Source organism: Columba livia, chromosome 9, assembly GCF_036013475.1.
Source record: "Columba livia isolate bColLiv1 breed racing homer chromosome 9, bColLiv1.pat.W.v2, whole genome shotgun sequence".
In the NCBI taxonomy this organism is placed as follows: domain Eukaryota; kingdom Metazoa; phylum Chordata; class Aves; order Columbiformes; family Columbidae; genus Columba; species Columba livia.
Genome location: NC_088610.1, coordinates 12283106 through 12297548, shown reverse-complemented (window position 1 = coordinate 12297548; position 14443 = coordinate 12283106). Strand labels below are relative to the sequence as shown.

Genomic DNA, 14443 nt, shown 5'->3' with positions numbered 1-14443 from the left:
AAGTATTTACATACATATGTACATATGAAAACACCAAAAGAAAATACTTTATTTTACTGAATTTACAATGAAATATTAGCCAGTGTCTATTGAAATATGAGGGAATCCTTTCAGTGTCACCAACAGACTTTTAATGAGCCTTTAATAAATATTGAGATGTCTGTGTACTTGGTCTAACTTTCAGCGGTGACCTTTTCTCAACAGCCTCTGAATTGTGGTCGTTCAGAGCTGTGAAAACCAGGCTGGCTCTTCGAACACTTAACTGGGAATTAAAATCCTGACTTTTGGAAAAACTTTGAAAAACTGTCTCTGATATTTAAGTCTAATATCCAAAAATGGGAAGGATAAGTGTTAGAGAAGCACTGGGAATAGGCTATTTGTGAACATATCATTGACTCTTTGCATTCATCTTGTTATCAATGTTTTTTATACATGGCAGGAAATACGTATGTAATAGTATAAATATATATAATTGATATCATAGGTAGTGTTTGTGTTGCAAAAGATTCTTATATGACCTGTAGGCAGGTGTGTGAGATTTAGAGACTATTCTGGAGTAGTGTAAAAACAGTATGAATATTTATCCTTTGTTTTGCCTCACGAGCATTTCAAAGATATGAAACCCAGGCAGTCTGTAATTTGGGGCATTCAGGTTTTCGTTGCTTTCTGAAAACATTCTGTACTTGGCAAATGTTATTAAGAGCCACAGACCTTACAGGTAACCAGGGTAATACACCTACACAGACTTGCTCTCAGACCAAGGATTTGAACCATTAGCAATGTTTTCCCTTCCTGGTGAGGTGTTGCTGTCCTTGTCTTTAAAAGTGGCTGAATGTTAATGGTCTTGAATGCCCAGAGCTGTGATTTGCTCTGGTTTGAAAGACTTCGTAAAAATGTAAGATTACATCCCAGCCTGACCTATTATTCATTATGTCGGGTCAGATTCATCTGTGCAGAGAACCAACATAAGTCTTCCTACACCCCACACAAATCCTTTAAGAATTAAATTGACCAGTTGCTGTGCAGAGACTCCAGAAAGGCATTTACATGTCTTTTACAACTCACATCACCAAAGTCTCATTTGAGCTTCACTAAGGGACCTAATTTGTTGGGCTGAATTTTATTCCCTAACAACTCCCCACTACCACCCAATTACTACAGTACCCCAAATGCAAAAATGGAAATGAATTATAATTATATCAGCCAAAAATAAGCTATTCAGTTGTGGTGTGTTTGTGTGTGTGTTGTGTGGGTTTGGGTTCGTTTTTTCCCCCCTCTCATTGGATAACCACACCAGACTATTAACATGGGCAATGATCAACCATAGGGGCTAAAGCAAATAATAAATGCATATCTGCGGCTAGTGCCTGAGCACTAACCAACCTCAAGGTGTACAGTCAGGTTCAAATGGTACCTGCTTTCTTTTCTACCTTTTGAACAGATATGACTCAGGTGCACATTTACTCCCCAAGGAACAATGTACTCTCCTGCCCTTTGCTGCAGGTTTTTACCTGCTGAATTTTATTCCACACACGTCCTTTATCACTTCTTCCTTCAAGGATGTCCATGGCATCTGCCATTAGCGACTGCAGCTGTGGCACCAAGATAAAAATTATCAGTGTGGAATTCACACAAAAATAACTTCTCTAAATACACAGATTAAAACCTAATTAAAAAATCATTTGTACGCTGATGATTTTATTACTCATCTTTCACACAATGAGCACTGCCACCTCATCTTTGCTTCAGCCATTACACAGTATTATTGTGGATACAAAATACTTAACAATGGAAAAAAAAATCCTCTGGAAAAACTGTGTTTAAGCCTGTACATTTTAATGCAGTGAATGTTTATACTTAGTAAAGGAAGACTTGGGTTGTAAAGAATAAAGGCTCCGTATTTCATTCTTTAGTTCTCTGGGATATTCTGTCTTGTATATGAATACTTCTTAGTATTTTCTCCCAAGGCTAATGTATCATAATTTAAAGCAGCATGTAAAACCTCACAAGAGGACAACACTAAAGCTGAGATGCTTTTACTGTAGCTGCAAGTATCTAGCTCATTTTCTCTGCTTTTACTATCCTTTTTCTTTGGCAAACCCTCCCTTCTCCCCATCTTTCAGCATAACAGAGCATAAAAACAAAGCTGACAATTTCTGGTGTAAACTATAAAAAGAAGCTGTAGGAAAATACTTGCTAATCAGTCCTTAGTGCTAGAGGGAAGGCTAAAATTCAGGTTAGTTGCAGTATTGCCTCACTCCAGTACCCTTCCAGGTTAGTCAGAGCTTTGGCTCACCCTTCACCCTTCCCAAACAACTGAAAATGTTTCAGTTCCTCTTAATTCAAGTAATGGAGAGAAAAAGGTCAGATCCAAGGTTTCCTCCTGTCAGCAGCCATTAGCATCAGTGTTTAGTAACAAACTGGGAAAAACTTATATTTAATACCTGTGATATTGCTGTGCTCTATTACATCTGTTCCCAAATGTTTAGTCAGTTAAAGTGCACCCATACTCATTGCAAGTGATTGGACAGTATAAGCATAAGCATTCTTAGAGAAATTTTCTCTTTCTGTACCTAGATGGGCAGCAGTCTAATAAGAGTACATAAGGTGATGAAATTTAAAACATCCGTGTTTAGGCTCATTTGCACAAGATATTAAAATGGTGCCCTGAGATTCAAGGAATAGATCTGTATTTCCTCAAGTTTACCTTTGCATTTGGGCTTTTGGAGTTAAAATTGTTTGTCTGTGTCCCAACACTGGATAAAGGATGCAGGAATCTTCTTTTGAATCTCTAAATAAATTTGCTATGGTTGCTTGCTCTGTGCTAGTGCAGACATCAAGTTGATCAAGTTGAATCTTAGTGGTCCAAATATTTGAGGAAAAACTTCTATTTTTTCAAGTCATGCATCAGTATTCATGAAAAACAAAACTGCAAATTTCTGCCTCTGAGCTTAATGCAAAAAGAGTCAAGAACGTGTCAGAAATTTTCCATCGCAATACTTTTATGATGGATAATCTCCTTCTATGAATCCAGAATAGACACAGCCCAGAGATTAAGGGTATTAAGGGCAGAATGGGCAAAGCACAGATCCTGCGTCAAAGCAGGCAGAGCGGGAACTGGTCAGGGGAAGGGCAGGATTTCCCCATTGCTGATCATGGAGTGAACAGCAGCTGCTGTAGCAGGGACCAGAACATTGATCTGCCACCCCAAGGGACCACTCCGACAGCCCAGCCAAGCTGAAGTTAAAAGAATAAACCTTTCCCATTAAAGCTTTCACTGGTATTGACACACTCCAGTGAAAATCGCCTAGTGTGTGCTCAGGTTTTAATTTTTATCGCCCAAAGCTTTTCCCCAGCTCTGCTGGCAGACAAAATGTGCGTCCTACAAGAGCAGACGGTTGGCAAACCACAGTCATTCTCCCAAAGTTGATCTTTTTTGGAAAATATCCCCTCCAAGGAAAAATGTTGCATTTGAAAAAACATCTTGTCTTCATTTGAGTTTTAAATTGAAGTAGATTTCTGCTTTTTTAATGAGATTTCATCTTGATTTATGATGCACAAATATGGTAACACTGAAATCATAAACCTTGGAGAGATTTTCTTCAGTGTTTTTCCCCACCTATTCAATTGTTCAAGCTAAATGAAATCTTTATTTTCCCAGTGTCTATGAATAAATACTGATCTAAAAAGGCCTCAGCTGAGGTTCTCTGTGCCATAGATTAGGACTCTATTTAGTTACAGGAAGACATTTACAGAGAAGAGTTTATAACTGACATGCCTTTGGGATCTTTGCTGTATCAGTGCAAATTGCATTATTATAAATTCAATGTGTATAAAACTTTATGCAAGTTATACTGTATGTGATATTAAACATTTGGCATCTTTAGCGTTTTCTACCTCCCACAATTGAAATGCCTTGCCTGGTCATAAACTCTTATCTCAGTTTTACTAATGTAAAGTCAGAATGACCTCAGAGGAATTACTTTAAATTTTTATTAGTACAAGTAAGATTAGAATTTGGCCAGCTCAGTTTTCTTCATGGAAAAATTTAGATATCTCTTAGAAATGTTGCTGAAGAATGAGAAGCACATGGAGTCAGCATGGGTGCTGTGATTCTAACCCCATGGACATGGTGAGGATGCCTCTGTAGCACCCACCGAGAGCCACTGAATCACACCAGTACAGACCAGTCCTGCATGTGTTTCATCCTGCCTGGGCCCCAGAGAGATGGGGAGGATGACAGGCAGGCTGAGTAGATGAGGCTCTTTCACTCACTCACTGCACCGTTTGCATGTGCCGACCCAAGGATGGGCAGCAGAGTTCTGTGCTCAATGCAGCTTGATGCGGTTGGGAAATGGCCCCTATTGGCATAAGAAGAACCTGTGTCCTGCAGGCTGGTGTCACCAGGAAAGGTAAAGCCCATCAATCACTCCCCAGTGAAGCCACTCTGCAAGTTCCTGCTTTTAGTCTTATGCCTTAACACCATGGTGCCTGAAGCTTACTAAAATATTCTAGCTACAAAGCACCTGAGCTTCCATTTGCACACACAGGCTGAAGACATATTTTATAGGAAGATGACAGGACAAAGAAGAATAAACGAATGCTGAATTAATACATTTTAATGCTCTGGACAGGATAGCTGGTAGAGATTTTCTGCCTTTATTCTTTCAAAAGAGATTTTTACCTTCAGCTTGGTAAACAAGGCGTATGTGTCTTGTTGGCAGATTTACAGTCTGTCACTTAAATCTCCCAGCATGGACCCTCATTCTGCAGAGTTCTACCCCTAAGAAACTGAAGAACTTTGTCTTGGGTAGCCTAGAGCCTTTCCAAAAAGCTTTCCTGGGAAGTAAGGCTTATGATTACTACATGACAAGATACAAGCAACACTGTAACAGCCTGTGCCTAACGTGTGATGTACCCAAAATATTGTACCCTGGAGAAAACCTATCACTGAAATGTGTACCAATAACTCAAGACCCTTTAGTCAGCCTTGAAATGTGGGCCTGCTGAAGTTTAATACTAGAAAACTTGCATCAAAAGGAGAATGTCTTATAATAACAGAGTTTCTTCGCAATGCCATTTCCCCTTATCTCCAGCCCAGACTTCAAAGTCTGGCAACCACCTCCTGTGGTTGCAGGCCACTGCTCCTCTTCCCTAAAGCAAGCTGCTGTGAAGCTTTAATTCTGCAGAGCTTAGGAGCTTTGCAGGACTGCAGACAAATATCAAGGGACTGGCTTTGGGAAAACCAGGAGTTTTTAGTGAACTGAAGTTGGATCATCAAAATTGGACTGCATTTAAATGCAGGGACTGTGGAGGGACTTTTTTGTTGTTGTTCTGGAAGGAAATGCTTAAAATTTGTGTGTGAGCTCCCTCTCTCTCCCATCCGAAAATCTGACAGCCTTGTGGAAGAATAACCATATGGTACTTTCTGATTGCAGGTTTTCAATATACTATCAAGCTATTAATGACTCTGGTCTTGCAACAGCCCTGCTAGCATCACTGCCCTCATTTTACAGAGGGAAAACAAAAGAAGAAAGATGGGTTTATTCGAAGACAGGGAACAAGTTGTAGATGGAGCCAGGAAAGAAAATCTTTTCTTTCTCTCCTCCCCACAGCTTCAAACTGATCTGGCCTGTTTTGCTGCAGGTGGTTTCTGGTGTTAGATACCTTAAAGTAGCATGATCTGAATAATTGCAATCATTTTTCCAGACTGGTCTGGGGAGGTTTGGGGGAAAAGAAGAGGTTTTAAAAATATGCCTACAGATGAGTCATGCTGGTTCTATAAAAGTCATCCTTGCAGGTGATTAGCACCTCCTCTGACAAGGCACTGCAGTCAGATTTTAAAACTACTTCAGGTTTGGCACATCGGAAAAACGACTTCCAGAGCAAATTGCAGTGCAGTGCTCTGCCCCAACCCTTCCCTGCCTGGCTCCCTGCCTCTAAAGGCCAAAATAAGAATTAGAAATAAATACTTACCAGCTTGGCATCCTGCTGACTGATGTCCTGCAGGTAGGGAATGGTTGCTAGCTCAGCCATTGCTTGATTAATCACTTGAGACTGTTCCTCAGCTCTTCCCAAGCGGCCCAGGAGGCTGGCGTAATGCAGCTTCTCTATCCCAGGTGAACATGCACAGCGATTGTCCTGTTTTCTCAGCAAAAGCAAGAGGGTTAGAGGAGAGAAGCAGAAAATACACTTATCCTTTGAGTTCTGTGCCTTGAGGCTTATAATAATATATGTTTGTGCTGGTAATACTATAAGCAATATGGCATCCAGCACCTTTAAGATAATGCTGCTGGCAATCTTTATAGAGAGAAAAGAAAAAAAGGACTTTCTTTCCACAATCTCTCTAGTAGTACTAGAAAAATAAATATGTAGTCATAACATGTGTGAAGGGGAGACAGCAGATAACAAACATAAATGCAATTTTCTCATTTGGAAATGGCTTTTCCATAATCCCCTCTGTTAAATATTATCTGACTTTTATGGATTGCTTTTAAAGTTTCAGTGAAGAGGCTGAGGATACTGTACAGTGTGTCAGCTTATGTTTGTTTGCAGACTAGGCAAATCCATAGTTTTCAGATATACAACCTTGAGGGACTAAAACCTGCAGAGGTGGTCTTTGACCCTCTGGGCAGCCAGGCACATGGTAAATTTTAAACATGTGAATACAGAAACTCAGCCAAGTGCTTGCATAAAATCTCAGCACCTGCTGAAGCGTTTGATGGATGGCAGCCTTACCACCATATTTTCAAAAGTATTCTGTTGCCAAAAATGCTAATAAGCACCCTACTGAGATTTTCAAAAGCAATTTGGCCTAGATTCCTCACGAGATGTAGCCATTGCATATATGCAATGCTCAGCTCATATGTGAATGCTCAGCCCTTCCGAGTGAAATTTCCATTCATCTAATCAGGGTTTTGAACATATTTAAGTGCCTGAAATTCCAAGAATTGGCATTGATTTTTCAAAACCACTTCCAGTATTTTTAGCAGACCTTTGTTCTGGCAGTTGCATATGGTGGCTTGCTGATAGTGCCATTAACATTCATTTCCAGGTAGCTTGTTTTAAGTCCAATTGTATATTGAACAGGGTGAATGGGAAGTTTTGAGTGACGTTTTTCAATAAATTATGTCCTCTTTTTAAAATTAACTTCCCCATGCAAAATATCTTGATCTTTTAGTTTGATGTTGGTCTTTTTTTTTTTCAGAAATTTGCACTAAGCAAGCATCAAATGTTATCAACATGGCTATAAACATTGTTCTTGTATCAAGCTTAGGAATTTAATAACAGTTCTGTCCTTGCTTTCTATACATCTTACAAGAATAATATTAGAAAAAAGCTTAGTTTTCTTTTAACCCTAGAAAAAATACAAATAATCCTCATGTAGTTAATTTTATTCACTTTAATATAATACCTAATATAATTGTAAAGTGGTATAAAATAAATGACAATGCATTGGAGACCAATGGAAGGAATGCAGCTATAATCTAGGAGTTCCAAATATGGAAGCAACTGAAAAAGAATGAGCTGAGCCAAGGAACTGGTATTTCCACTAGCTGAAGGAGAGAACAGGGAAGAGGAGCTCTGGTCAGCAGTTCTCTCAAGTATTGCAGATAGCTCCAGTCAGCTGTGTTTGGAGAGGTTAATTTAAACCCAAGCATCACAGAGCAGAAGCGAAGCCAGCACGGTAGGAGATACCTCTTTGGAGAGAAGTGTGGTTTGATTAGTCTATTAATGAAAATGCCAAGAGCTTATTATTCTTCTCAATAAACATAATGTAGGGCTAAATTCCAAGGAGAGCAAACAACTGAACAGGGAAGGAGAGATAAAAGACAATGATAACAGAAGGACCATTGTGAATGAATAGGTTCAAATAAGACTGGGGTGGCAATTCAGCTTCTTATAGGTCAGGTTGAAGATTTGCAGTGTGTTTTATCAACTGTAGAAAAGGCAGAAAGCATAACGAGTTCTAAGATGGATTTTACTCAATTTAGGAATAGGATATTGCATGACACAAAGGGGTATAACAGCAGATGATTTGACCTGAGGAGTCAGGAGAGCCCTTCCAGGCCCACCTTCTCATGAATTTCTGTTGACCCACCTCTAAGAATGGAGACTAGGACAATCTTCTTACAAACTATTTTTATCACTTGAAGAGTCCTTTTCTGAGGACCTGAGCTATTATTAGTAGGAGACATCAGCAAGAAAAAAATATTTCTGTGATCTCTGGTATGTGAAATTGTAAGTCTGACACAGTCCAGTTAGTATGACACTAAAGCAAGGAGCAAAGTGGAGCCCCTTCTCCACCTAATCATTGCTGTTCAAAAGCCAGATAGTTGTGTCCCCAGGGAGAGCTTTGTGCACTAAAATAAGGAGAAGCAATCAGCTAGTGACAAAGAGAGCTCTTATCAACATGAAATAGTCTCACAACATTTTAGATGCAGCAGAAGATTTTTCCCTAGTATTCTTGAAATCCACCCAAAACCTTTTTGTGTGAGCACAAAGAAATGAGTATCCTGAGTCATCAGCTAAGAAAGCAGGTAAAATTCATCTCTCATCATGCTGTGTCTGTTGGAGGCTTCTCTAATGATTAAGAAAGTAAAGGTAAAAAGAAAACATTTTTTTTCTCTGCTTGACTCTCCAGAAAAATATGAGAGCACGCCACGTAGCTATGGGAAACAAATTGGGCATCTGTGCCAACATGCACTCTGTGGACATAGCAACGTTATTTAAGTTTATAGTAAGTTGGAAGTAAATAAATAAATAAATGACAGTGGGGGTTTTTTTTAAGGGATTAGAGGAGGCTGAACATTGTCAGAGGTGGCGTTTCAGTGACAATGAAAAATGCAGAAAGGGAGAGTAAATAACTGCTGCTGGCAGGAGAAAAAATTCCACAGGGGGCTGAACCACGTTATGAGAATTACATGAACTATAGCGTAATTCAAGGAGCTACTAAGCTGCAGTAAAGACCATAATAAAGTAGCAAGCAATCACATGAAAATGAAACCAGCTCAGGTGGGCATGATGAAAGTTAAGTAAAGAGCAAACTTAAATGGAGACTTCAGTGGAAAAGACAAGAGAGATGCATTTGAGGAATTAGGTAGCAAAGCAACCAACATATGGGGTCACAGTTGCATCCTGGTTAGAAATGCAGCAACATATTAAAACAATAAATGATTAAATTATGATGCTGTTATTTCTAAATGGGCCTCACCCTTGTTGTCTGGTATTCCAAGGAGAATTTAAAGAAAAAAGTAAAAATGAACAATTGATTTACTTTCTCTTGAGGACTTTATACTTAATGAGCAGTCTCGCCCCAGGCAGGGCTCCTTTCAAGAGAGCTTTCCCCAGAAAAGTTTTTGCTGCATGAATTCCCTTTAAACAAACAAACAAAAAAAGGGTGTTTATCCCCAGAGGCATCCTTGAAAACCCTCCTTCTAGGAGAGCAATAAGATCCTGATGTCTGAGAATCAGCCCTGGGTTGTCTTCATTTCTCTGACATTGTCAAAGCACCTACACAAAGCAGATCAGCCTATTCTGAATGGAACTTACCTACTATGGCTAAATAGCCAGTGCCCACAACCAGAGCAAAGATGGGTCAGGCTTTCATTGCAAAAAGGATCTGTAAAGCATTTGAGAAGAGTGAATCGTGTTCTTTCGTGTATTAGAATTTTGGGATGATATCCCCACTTTTTGCTTTTCTCTATATTCAAGAAAGGAGTCATCCCTTATGCCACTTCTATTTATAAAGTTCAGTTGCAGAGTGCTGAAGAAAAAGAAAAGCAAAGAGGCTGGTCAGCCTGGATTTAAAGCAGGATCTGTCATATCCAATACACGTGGCATATTTAACTATCAGCTTCAAGAGCACTGTTTTGCAAAAGTCTGGAAAGCCCCCTAGTAGTTCTTCTTTTCTATTGTGGACTCTCTGCCACTATTTTTCAGCTCAAAATCTGAATGAAGTTATGTCTTGCAAGCAGCTTTGTAGTGTATTGCAATAACAAGCAGAAAAAAAATCCATCATAATGTTTCTTTAATGCCTTTGGTATCCTTCAGAAAATGTGTATATTGAAATCCATATATATATTAAACACTTTGCCTCTACTTAAAAAACAGACAACAAAGCAGTGAGATCTGTAAATGGATGCATCATGCTGTGAATCATATGGTCGATTTTGTTCACCTTTATGACATAAGCAGTTTAATAAGCCCTTCTGGCCACTGGTTCTCCCGTTAAATAGCATCATGAGCCGTCAACATAGGACTACAGCAGGAAAAAGACAAACTTGGTGTGTACAAAGCAGCAGAAATTACACCGGTGAAATCACTTAATAGAATAAGCACTTGTCAGTGCTGGTAATCTTGTTTGGGATATGAGTAGCTGAAGGTCTGACTGATATATATTTATTAAGGCTCACACAATACCATTTGTGTCATGGTATGTATTTCTGGGTGGATGAGGTTTATGGCATTTCCCCACTGGCAGCAGATGATGCTGCACGGGGACCAGACTGCAACATCCTCTCTCACACGCCTCTTGCTTTACAATACACGAATGCCCCCTTGATTTACATGGGACTGGCTGTTCCTTATGAAGTGGGGGGGGCAATAGAAAATGTTCTTCTTTTTTAACCTTTATTTCACATCTTGCCAGCAGTGGTGCGTGTATAAAACATATAATCAACTCTAAGTTGTGTAGCTGCAAAACTGAGACAGTAGAACTGACTTATTCTAAGTGTTGCCAGGGCTTAATAAGCTCTGATTTAGCACAGAGATGTTTTTGTGGAGGAAAAAACCTGATTAGGACAAGCATTTTGGATTGTATGTTTGCATCTGCAAATGAAACAGAGGACAGAAAGGAATGTTTGTTCTACTAAAAAGAAATATATATTCTTATATCCTCTTAAAGTAAATTGCAAAGTTAGAGTCTGCATCTGAAGGCTCTCTTCTAGAAGTTTTTGATTCATTTTGTGTGTGATGGAAAAATGATGGAATAGTACTTCTAGCCTCAAGAAAATTTTGGAATACTTTCAAGGAAGCAAAAGTTGCCAAATCACTGCCAGGCCCATAGATTTTAATCACCAGTACCAGAGCAGTTCTGGCTCTGTGCCTATCTGTATTATCAGGTATAATTGGCTTTGTCATTTGCTCTTTGGGTCAGAGGTTCTGTCTTGCCTGGATCATTCAACGCTATGAAAACTGAAGGGAAAATTAATATATTTCCACTGATAAGGGATGTGGAACCAGCAGCTGTTTGTTCTAACTCGGTGATAATTTCTTGTGTCTTGGGACTTTCCTCCTCTCCATTAAAGCTCCTATACTGATGCCTTGGTGGCTGCTTATAAATCTATAGGACTGTAGTTCAGACCTGTTATCCTGTTCTGGCTGTGGCTGCAGGCAGCACTTGGGTAGACCTTGCCTGAACCGTGTGCATGATATGCCGACCTTCTCAAAAAAAAGGTGTTTGCTGCTGACTGCAGTAGTGCTGGGATTTCACCCTGTATTTTTGGGAACCCTCTTCTGTTTCAGCAAGAGTATTTTAAAGTATGAGGCGAGGTCTACTGCTGGTAGAAATATTATGTGTGGGGACAGTGTAAATTCATACAGCTAGTGGGGTTTGGCTTGAGCAATCGTGACACATGCCGCTCTCATCTCTTACTTGATCTGTTTGGTTTTGTTTCCCCATACCCTGGATACCAGATACCACATATCTCACTTGAACCACGTGGTCCTGTTCCTTCAGGTTAATCTACAGAATAGGGTAGTAGTGGGAAATCCAATATCCAATTTCAAAGTTTTTTCTCTTCCCAATACTCTTTAGAGGAATCTCACCTCTGAAAGCTCTGTGTCTCTGTACCCAAAGAGAGAATTGTGGCGTCAAAACCATTTGTTGAAAATTGGAATTTTCCTAGGGCTTTCAGAAAGACAAGGGTTTTATTCTGTATCCAGTACCCAATCCACTGTCTGTTTATACTTCTAGCTTCCTAAATGTTCAAAGTTCAATGCACACAGCAATAACAGATAGTTCACTTTCCCACACATGCCACTTCTATTAGCCTGCGCGTCAATAACTTGGGCTTTTGGTCATCTGAAGGCAATAGCACATGGCTTTGGGAAAGAACTGGAAAGAAGCAGCTGTGTGTTTCCTTCAGGTCGTGTGCCCTCAGCCCTCAGACCAATGCAGATGCTTTATGAGCACCATTTTGGAGAAGCACTCAGCACCTTTACCTCCCACTAAGCATGTGAGTTCAAGTGCTTACTGTTGTTTCAGCAGCTGCTCTCTGAGACTAAGGGAGATATAGTTTCCCCAAATATCTAGCTAATGTTTCTTCCTTGCTAGGGGTTGCTAAGTAGCAGTTTTTGTCAACCTCCTATCTGGTATGAAAACCTAAGAATATAAACCTTGTGATTTGCTAAGGCACCCCTGACGACGAAATGGCTGTGATTCTTTCAACATACAGAAAACTAAAAACTGGCTATTGCTAGGGGGAAAGCGTTACCATTAGCATTTACAGTCTGGGAAGGAGAGGCTTCTTCCACTTATTTTCAGGAGAATAATTTAAGAATTGCATTAAAACAGTCTAGTCTACATGCAAATTTGATTTTTGACCTTTTGTGCTAATCAAAAGCCATGGTGCTAAAAAGCTGTGTACATTACTGCAGAAAGTATAGAGTAGAATTAACTAATATACTTTGCAGTGTGGTTGTAATAGATTTGAAGGTTATTTCACATACTTTGCTACATAGGGATCAGGATCTAAATCACTAGAAATGCTTCAAGTAGCAATTATTAACTCTTGATGGAGATGATGGAGATCCTAGTGATACGTGTAGTATACTATGTGTATTAAATATAGCAAGTAGTTTTGGTGGTTATGTGAAGTAGAGATATAATATAATAGGCCATAAAGATTTGAGAAAATTGCATGCAAAGTGATTTTAAATAAACTGGGTACGATGTTAAATAATTAGGGCTACGTTTTAAAAGTATCTAAAACCCAATTAAACTCTTTTCCAATTGCAATTTGCTGAGCTTTCTGGACACAGGAGGAGCATGTGCAGAATGAATTACTCACCAAAAAGGACACATCATTCACACACACACAGGCTTCTGTCACAGCACACACTACACACCAGAAAGTGAATTTTATACTCACAGTTAATTTGGTGCTCCTTATAAAATCAATTACTGGCACGACGCTTTTCCCTGTGTTATCCCAATATCTTTTTGTTTCTTCACTTGTGAGAGGACAGAAAGGTGCTTTCCGATCTGCAAAATAAAATGTGTTTATTCATATACATTTTCCATAGAGGATCTAGCAAGATGATGGGTAAACTGGAGGAGGAGAGAGGAGGGTGGGGAAAGCTGTCTGGACAATCAGGACTGCTGGAACAGAGAAAGGGTCCTGAGAAATCCCCCAAAGCCCCTCATTTAGCAAGGATCATAGAGGTCCCCCCTGAGCTGTCACAGCTATTAAGCAAGTTTGCATACCTGAAAAGATGGGCAGTTTTCTACTTGACCACCTTTCCAAGACTTTTCCAATATGTTTGTTTCTGAAACCCAGAGTCAGTAAGTACTTCTGGGGAGGCAGAGATGGCCAGCCAGCCATTTGTGGTAAGATGTGAAGTCCATGAGGATCTGGAATATGGAAATTAAAATAATTGCCACCATCATATTTCTTTCCAGTTGCAAGATAAGTTACTTTTTTGGAAAGAAAAGAAGGGAAGTCCAAGGAGTAAAATATAATCCAAAAAGCTGACCAAAACAAAAGTGACTAAACCAACATATCCAGCTATAACTGGATTTTGAAACTCCAGACTTTGCAAACTTTTGCATCAACAGCTTACATTTTGCTGATGCACAAGATAAAACACATTCTTTCCATTCATGCTCTTTTCAATGCTGATCGTCCAAAGCGTTAATAACTCAACACTTCAGTAACATAACATCCTGATCTTTTAACTGCAAAGCCCCCTGTTTCGTTGTTCCCTGAGCTAATGAGATTTGATTTCCTACAGATTTGTCCTTTTGCCATCACCACCACCACAATCCCAGGCTTCCTGCATGTCCTTTCCGATCCACCCCACTGGCACATGACAGCCTGTGCTGTGGCTTGTCCAGAGCTCATGACTGTCACTGCCAAAAAACCTGCGTATCAGCTGAATCTCTCTGCCCTGACCTAAGTGAAGACAGATGCTCAGAGCAATTGTATAAACCATCTTTGCCTAGGGAACCAGACCAGTCCTTCCCTCCGTCCCCTTCTGCTGCAAAAAAATAAACCTAGATTGAATGTCAGTGTCACTTTTCACAAAGGAGTGCTCTGTTTTCAGGGAGCCCTGCTTTTAAGATGCCAGGCAGCACGGTCACAGTGACAAATGGAGAACCCCACGCAGAGCTCTCTAGACTTACCCCTATATAAATCAAAGCGAGTGGACCTGATATTTC

General features: G+C 39.8%; 1 protein-coding gene across 1 annotated transcript in view; it reads right to left on the bottom strand.

Annotated features, from left to right (window-relative positions):
* Positions 1–14443, bottom strand: part of SPATA16 (spermatogenesis associated 16) — a 95307-nt gene that overhangs the window by 11518 nt on the left and 69346 nt on the right. Inside the window, exons 7-10 of the mRNA XM_013370262.3 lie at positions 13490–13636; positions 13155–13267; positions 5977–6141; positions 1512–1592 (exon numbers count right to left, since the gene is read on the bottom strand). Of these exons, the coding sequence (XP_013225716.3) occupies positions 1512–1592; positions 5977–6141; positions 13155–13267; positions 13490–13636 (506 nt within the window). The remainder of the gene's footprint in view (positions 1–1511; positions 1593–5976; positions 6142–13154; positions 13268–13489; positions 13637–14443) is intronic.